Below are 8094 nucleotides of genomic sequence, written 5' to 3'. Positions count from 1 at the left end.
CTAAGGCACATGACTGCTAACCAGAAGGCTGGCAGTTCAAACCTACCAGCCACTCCTCGGAAGGAAGATGGGGCAATCTACTTCCATAGCGATACTGCCTCGGAAACCCAAGGAGGGGTCGCTATGAGTCGGGTTTGACCCGACAGCACATACCAACCAACAAACCAACCGATGTCCCACATGCTACAAAAGCAAAAACATGCCTGTTACTGCCCACCCTTCCAATAACCATACCCCAAATTTGAGGAAAAGGAAAACTCAGGAGTAAGGGAAATTCTTTTCATGGAACCACCAGTGGTGGAATGGGGCTGCTGCATGCCCTCAGCTCCAGGGGCAGCACCCACGTCAGTGGACTGCATGATGGCCCCTGGAGGGTGCAGTGAGTGGGCTCTGGGAGCAGGCACAGTGGCCTACGGAGCCGAGTGCTGGCTGAATTCATCAGCTGGCGAAGAGGAGAACATCCGAAGGTCACCTCCAAGCCCTACACTGGGGAGGTTCTTGTCTGTCTTTTATTTTTCACCATTTATTTACATTCTTACTGTGTTTTTTGGTCAAAGTTTCCACAGCAAATTTGGATCCTATTCAACAGTTTCTATACATATACTGGAGCTCTGATGATGCAGTGCCTAAGGCATTTGACTGTTAACCAGAAGGTTGGTGGTTCAAACTCACCAGCCACTCTGCAGAAGGAAGACAGGGCAATCTACTTCCATAAAGATTTACAGTCTCAGAAACCCAGTAAGGGTTGTTATGAGTTGGAATCAACTCGACAGCAGTGGGTTTGTTTTTTTGTTGGTATACATACACTAAGCATTTTCTTAATACTTGCTTAATTAAGGGATATTCAAAGAAATAAATATAAGTCATATAATACACATACCTTAATATCCAATATTAACAAAATGGAGAAATAAACAGCCAAGTGTATGCTGCATCCAAAGGCTGGGTTGTGATCCTCACCTGCCCTGAGGGACTGTAGAGGTGGGCAGATCAACTCTCCTCTACAGATGTGAGGCCCTTCTCTCAGCACCCATCGATCCCTCTGGGAAGAGCCCACCCTCCCCAGATGCCCACTGAGCCCCCACCAGGGAGAGGCCTTCTCCCTGCACCCTGCAGAGGTCAGTCTGTCTGTACCCTGACTGGACAGCATGATCCTCCCGACGGGGACCAGCGTCCAAGAGCCCAGGCAGAAATAAGCTTACGGTTTAGGGGAGGGACGGGGGCAGTGAGGAATCGCAGGAGGAGCCAGAAATCATTACAGAAAACACACAAAAGTACAAATAACCATAATCTGAAGCCTCTGGTCGTCACTCCAAGTGATTTTAAAATCCCGAAGACAAAAAAGAGCCACACGAAGGGCCTCACAAGATAATCTACTGTGTTACTTCACAGGAATGCTCTTCTTTGTAACCCAGGATACCATCCAGCTTGAGCATTTATCTTCCATTCCAATTTGAGTTAATTTTCAGCTTGTTCTGAAACTTCAAATCTAGCATTAAAAAGAGAATCACTCCTGAAAATATTACAAAGAATGTTGTTGTTGTTGTTATGTGCCGTTGAGTCAGACCTGACCCATAGCGACCCCTCCTTGGGTTTCCAGGGCAGTATCACTACGGAAGTAGATTGCCCCATCTTCCTTCCGGGGAGTGGCTGGTGGGTTTGAACTGCCGGCCTTCTGGTTAGCAGTCAAGTGCAATCAAAAACTGTGGAGGAAAAAATAAGCAAGCAAACAAAAAGCACAAGTTCAGAAGGTAACAGTAGAAGGGTCTCAGGACTGTCTTGAGCTGAGGGGAAGCTTCCCTGTGCAGGGCCATACTTTGACTGGGGGGGAAACATCAACGTGTGAATTCTTTTATTTGCTTAAAAATTCCTATTTGTTCACACACATGCACACAGTGTTTTCTTCTATGTTGGTTTTCAGGGAACACTGGAAATGCCTCCATGTGGAAAGACCTCTGAGAAACCGAGAGCGGGAACATAACCCCCAGCCGTCTGCCACACGTGGTTTCAGGACTGAGAGTTGCCAATGATGTTGTTGTTGTTATGTGCCGTCATGTCAGACTCGACTCATTGTGACCTCTCCTTGGGTTTCCGAGGCAGTATCACTATGGAAGTAGATTGCCCAACCTTCCTTCCGAGGAGTGGCTGGTGGGTTTGAACCACCAGCCTTCTGGTTAGCAGTCAGGTGCCTTAGGCACTATGCTGCCAGAGCTCCGAGTTGCCAATAGCACTGAGGTATTTTTCACAAACTACAGACAGGGAGAAACAGAAAGCAGAATGCATAAAAACAGCAACTACGCAGTGAATACGCTCGACAAGAAGAGAAGGAGGACAAGGACAAAGGGGGAGAGAAGAGGGAAGGTATTTACAGAGGAGAAGGACACAAGAGATACACGAGTGGGAGGAGATAAAGAGGACAGTCCAAAGGACAGGCTGGGAAAGGGAGTAACCAGCACCACCTCAACTCAGCCACAATCTCATGCAGGAGCTCTGCCCGCTCCCCTGACCTCAAGGTCCACGTGGCTCCGTTTGCGTCTTCAGTGTCGAATGGCATGGCCTAAAGGATTCTTTTTCAAGAAACGCCTTACTTACGTCTAAGTGCTCTGTTTCAGGGATTTGGAAAACCTAAGCAGACTTACAGGAGCTCTGGTAGCATAATTCCTAAGGCATTCGACTGCTAACCAGAAGGGTGGCAGTTCAAACCCACCGGCCACTCCTTGGAAGGAAGGTTGGGCTATCTACTTCTGTAGTGATACTGCTCGGAAACCCAGGGAGCGGTCGCTGTGAGTCGGGTCCAACTTGACGGCAGTGCACATAAGTATACTTGCGGGCCTCCGAACAGGTGTCAGAGTCTCTGGGTGGTGCAAACAGTTAACGTGCTTCACTGCTGCTGAGAGTCAGGTTCAAGGCCTCCCAGAGGTCTGGCGATCTCTTTCTGAAACTCAGCCACTGGAAGCCCTATGGGGCACAGCTCTACTGTGGCACACACACAAGGGGTCACGGTGATTTGGAATCGACTGGACGGCCACTGGCCTCACCGAAGTCTGGTGCCGTCTTCATTTACCTTTGCAGTTATCTGAAACTCCTCGTGCTCTTTCAGTAGCTCTTGGGTGTGCTGTATACTCGAGCCTGTGGAGGTGTGCGTGGAAAGGTAGAATTCCCCGTTATCATGGATCCATTCTAACGCCTAGAGGAGAAGGAGGGAGAAGAGTTGTGAGGGAAGTCCCAGCTTCTGAGCATCTCACTTAAACCTGAAATTACAAGCCAAACTGGGTGACATCAAGAATTCTCCCTCAAAGAGACAAGCTCTGAAGATAAGTTGTAAGTCCAAAACAATAATAATAAACAGACATTCTAGAAACTTGTAATCATGTCATTTATGTATGTAACAGTTAACGGTCCAAGAGTTTCTTACAGCTACAAACCTGACAGAACAAGAAAAGAACAGGGACAGAAGCACCAAGTAAGACCCTCTGTAAAGACCACTAAAGGCCCGTGTGCAGGGCGCTAAACCTCGCGCTTGCATGCTGTTACCTCCACAGTCACGGCACTGAGACTTCAGACCTCACCACAAAAAAAGAACCAAACTCATTGCCCTGGAGTCGGATCTAACTCATAGCAACCCCTCCTTGGGTTTCCGAGGCGGTATACTATAGAAGTAGATTATCCAATCTTCCTTCTGAGGAGTGGCTGGTTGGTTTGAACAGTCAGCCTTCTGGTTAGCAGTCAAATGCCTTGGGCACTATACCACCAGACCTCCTAGACACTACCAGAATGTTTTAATTTAAAAAAAAAAGGAAAAAAATGCAGACACATATTCCCACTTTCAAATTTACAAACTGTAGACCTTTTCTTGATATTCCTGTGCCCAGTGGGAGTGCTCAGGTAAACAGCCACTTCCCCAGTGATCACTGGGGCCTCCTGAGGAGGAACATGTCCACCGTACATACAAACACTGCCCTGTGCAGACGCTGCCTAAAGAAACAGTGACTTAACCCTTAAAGCTGCAGCAGGGTACCTACCTCACCAGGAGAGAAGTGGGCCAGCTGCGCTCTGACTACAGTGGAATGATGCAGTCTAGGTGATAGGTTTTCTCATGTTTTCAGACAGAAGCTATTTTTCTCTTGCATTTTTATCTATCTAAAGTGAAATCAGACTTAAGCACACTTGTCTAAAAAGGCAATGCCATGGAAAACAAGCAGCAAAGAGGACAAAGCTTTCTGTCTGTCTTCACAATTTCTAAGTGTCTTTTAGGAATCTCAGTATTTGTGGAGTTTTAGCTGAAAAATGAAAAGGAGACACAAGCCATCTGAACTTGCCGCTACCTGGGCGGAATTTAGTTTACAACACCTGGGCATGGCTAGCCCATCTCTGGAGCCATGTTGCAATGATGTAGAACCGAGAGAGAAAACACCACAGCTGATTTCTTCAGAAATCCTTCTTTGAGCCACACAGCACCTATGACAGAGGCCAGCAGACTGTGTGAGGCACTTAGCTTGGACCCTTCCACCATGACCAAGTGGGCAGATAGAAAGATTAAAACAAACACATGAAAGACAGAGGCAGACACAAATGAGAGAGCAAGGTGCCCTCCGGCAGAAAGGGAGCTCAGCTGAGGTGGGGGCTGAGCTGGGAGCTGCAGGCTGGAGAGTCACAGGAAGGCCAGCAACCGACGGCCCTGGTCTGAGTCCTGCCACCGCTTCAGGAGATGGTGGCACTGGGGCTGCAGGGTCAGTGACGGAGGGAGGGAGGGAGGGAGGGAGGTTGGAGGTCAGGGAGGAGAGGCGGGCGGGCTTTGAGGTCACAGGTGGAGCTTGCAGTGTCTCTGAAAGCTAACATGGCAACTACAGTGTGGAAAAGGGGTTGGAGCAGAGAGCAAGCGGCAGGGGCAACCCTGGCTAGGACGTTGGTACAGAGTGTGCACGAGGTCAGTGGTTATGCTGGTGTGAGGCTCCAGCAAGAAGAGGGTGGGTAGGTCTCTGACTCTAGGCAGGTCAGCACCTCCTGGGCCCACCGAAAGAGCAAAGGTGGGAAGACTTGGGGAGCTGGGAATCAAGGCAGACACACCCCAGCCCTTCCTGAGTGTGGTAGTTCAGTTTGTGTGTCAACTGGGCTAGGCTTGGTTGAGTGGTGGGACAGCTGGATGTAGTATTCCCCATGATGAGACTGGTAATCAACTCCATGGCAGAAATCTACTGTGAGCAGCTGTGTAGCTGCCTTAGGGATGTGGTCTGCTTCCTGTATATAAGCAGAAGCCTTGGGGAATGGTCTCTAGCTTATGGCATATTTGGACCCTGCAAGTAGCCATGTCAGTGTTCGGCAGCCTGCCATGCTCTGCCGACCTTGGGACTTAAAATGGACTTAAGTTAATGGCCTGCCATGTGGTTTGGTAACATTGGGACTGTGCCTTTTTACTTGTCAACCTTGGGGCTTCTCAGCCTCAGCAGCTGTCTGAGTGAGGAAATGCCTCTAGCTCCAGTGGGCTGGGAGCAGGAGGCAGAGCTGGACCCCAAGGTTGAGGGGCTTTCACCTAGCCCCTAGAGCCTGGCACTTTGAACTTGGACTTAAGCCTCCCAACTGTAAGAGAATAAACTCCTGTTTGTTAAGGCCATCCCATCTGTGGTATATTCTTGTCAGAGCGGTAGTAGGGAACCAGAATACTGAGTAAGCAAGATGAGGGGGTGTAGCACACTGGTGGCGGGGCACAGAAACAGGAATCCTGAGTTCAGCCCTGCCTTTGGTGAAGCCAAAGTGGGGAGATGCCAAGGAGGTAAGTGGGACTCAGAACTCTGGAGGCCAGGAATGGAGGTACCGGTGGGGCAATAAGCAGGAAGCGAAGGAACGGTATCAGGCTCTGAACTGAGCCCTGGAGAGAGCCAGTGTTCAGAGTGGAGACAAGAAAGCAGAGGCAGCAAAGAAGCCAAGGAGGAGCAGCCAACAAAGCAGGAGGAAGCTGGAGGAGGCATCCCAGGAAGCCCGGGGGTATGGACACGGTCCCTGGGTGATGCCAATAGGGCATCACCTTTCCACATCCTAACAGTGATGGCAGTGTCCTCTTACTCATCTCAGAGTATAATGAAAACTCTAGACCTAGTGAAGGCCTTCGTGGATCGCTCTAAGTCCCCAGGAGTTACTACAGCATGTGGCCTCTGAATTGCACTCGAATGGAAGAGAGCAGGGCCAACAGGTGTCATCAGTAATGGCACAACTTGATGATTTTACTTCCGGCAGATGAGCCAACTTGAGCCGAAAGCAACAACACTGTACCGTCTTTCTGTCAAGGGAAATATTTACAATTTTCCTTCTGTATTTAAACGATTCCTTGTATTTCAACAGAGATAAGAAAGAAAGAAACATATATGAAAAGGAAATATGAAGCAATCTCCAATTAGTAACAAAATCAGGCCCCTCATAATTCTGAAATTTGTTGAACAATCTTTAACTAAAATGTAGAGAAAATGCAATTGAAGCATTAAGGAGCAATATTACCAGCCGCACCCCACCACTGTTTGGAATATGATTACTACACAAGACGGTGAGCCAAGTAGATGGTTGGGTGGGTGAGTCAAGAGAAACGCAGAGTCAGGGTGGCTGCCTCCTGGGTGGTAAGCACCACACTCTGGGCACCTGAGGACCAGGCCACCAAGGCGGTTCAAGATATTTTTCCAATGTGGGAAACCTATGCAGAGTAAAATGTTTTACTGAATGCCCATATATGTGTCGGGCACATTATTAAATTGCTGACTGAGCAGACAGCCCAGGTCTGAAGGTCATTGTTAAGATATGGGTCACCACTGACCAACAAGACTGAGGAGGCCACACAGGACCTGAGCTCAGTGGCAGGGACGACCCGGACACCACACCTCACGCACCAACCCAGGCTCAGACCACCTCACAGCTGCTCAAAGAAGGGCCTTCTCCTCCATGCCCTCCTGACCACTGAGGTCAGGGTGCACAGTTTAAGGCTGGTCCACTACCATGAAGCCAAAGAGAAATGCTGCACTATTCATGCTCCACACATTGGTCGTTACCCCAGACTCTCTCCTCGGCAACTGAGGACAGAGGCAGGAGCACTTGGACCCAAAACGCCTGAGGGAGGACTCACTGCATCTTCTCCCAGCGTCTCCTCCCTTAGTAACGTCTCCATCTTAATCAGATGTGTAAGCATATTTTTAATATAGTTAATTACTGAAAACTGTAACACAATTTTAGCTCAATCTATCTGAAGAACAAAACTCAGTCCTGACAATATAAACACAGCAGCATAACCACCCACTGTAGTACTTACATAGGCACAGAACCAAATTCCACAACAGTTTTTGAATAATCATATAAAAATTACTTGTATCTTATCTTAAATACGATAAAAGCAGTACGGCACACTCACTGTGTGAGGGTCAGAATCACCAAGTGGAACATCGTGTTAGGCTATGGGGTTTCTTTTGTCAGTACAAAATTAAATATAGGGCTATTTGATCATTAGAAAGTGGTTTTCAAAATGGCTGACATGTCACCAACTGCCAATCTGACGGAGTATAGGGTGCAGGGTGGGGCTGTGGAGGATGGGGTGACCTGTCAGCATAGGGCCATCTGATGGAGGATGGGGTGCAGGGTGGGGGGCTGTGGAGGATGGGGTGACCTGTCAGCATAGGGCCATCTGATGGAGGACTGATTGGGTGCAGGGTGGGGCTGTGGAGGATGGGGTGACCTGTCAGCATGGGCCTATCTGATGGAGGACTGACTGGGTGCAGGGTGGGGGGCTGTGGAGGATGGGGTGACCTGTCAGCATCTGCTCATCTGATGGAGGATGGGGTGCAGGGTGGGGCTGTGGAGGATGGGGTGACCTGTCAGCATGGGCCCATCTGATGGAGGACTGACTGGGGTGCAGGGTGGGGCTGTGGAAGATGGGGTGACCTGTCAGCATGGGCCCATCTGATGGAGGATGGGGTGCAGGGTGGGGTTGTGGAGGATGGGGTGACCTGTCAGCATGGGCCCATCTGATGGAGGACTGACTGGGTGCAGGGTGGGGGGCTGTGGAGGATGGGGTGACCTGTCAGCATAGGGCCATCTGATGGAGGATGGGGTACAGGGTGG

At 49.4% G+C, this 8094-nt stretch overlaps 1 protein-coding gene across 1 annotated transcript in view; it reads right to left on the bottom strand.

Moving 5' to 3' along the window:
• The window catches only part of TRIO (trio Rho guanine nucleotide exchange factor), a 335211-nt gene that overhangs the window by 153403 nt on the left and 173714 nt on the right, over positions 1 to 8094 (bottom strand). Inside the window, exon 21 of the mRNA XM_007954197.2 lies at positions 3065 to 3187. Within this exon, the coding sequence (XP_007952388.2) occupies positions 3065 to 3187 (123 nt within the window). The remainder of the gene's footprint in view (positions 1 to 3064; positions 3188 to 8094) is intronic.

This window comes from Orycteropus afer, unplaced genomic scaffold, assembly GCF_000298275.1.
Source record: "Orycteropus afer afer isolate SDZICR_OR568_19922 unplaced genomic scaffold, OryAfe1.0 scaffold00442, whole genome shotgun sequence".
Lineage (NCBI taxonomy): Eukaryota > Metazoa > Chordata > Mammalia > Tubulidentata > Orycteropodidae > Orycteropus > Orycteropus afer.
This window is presented reverse-complemented; position numbering and strand designations above follow the sequence as displayed.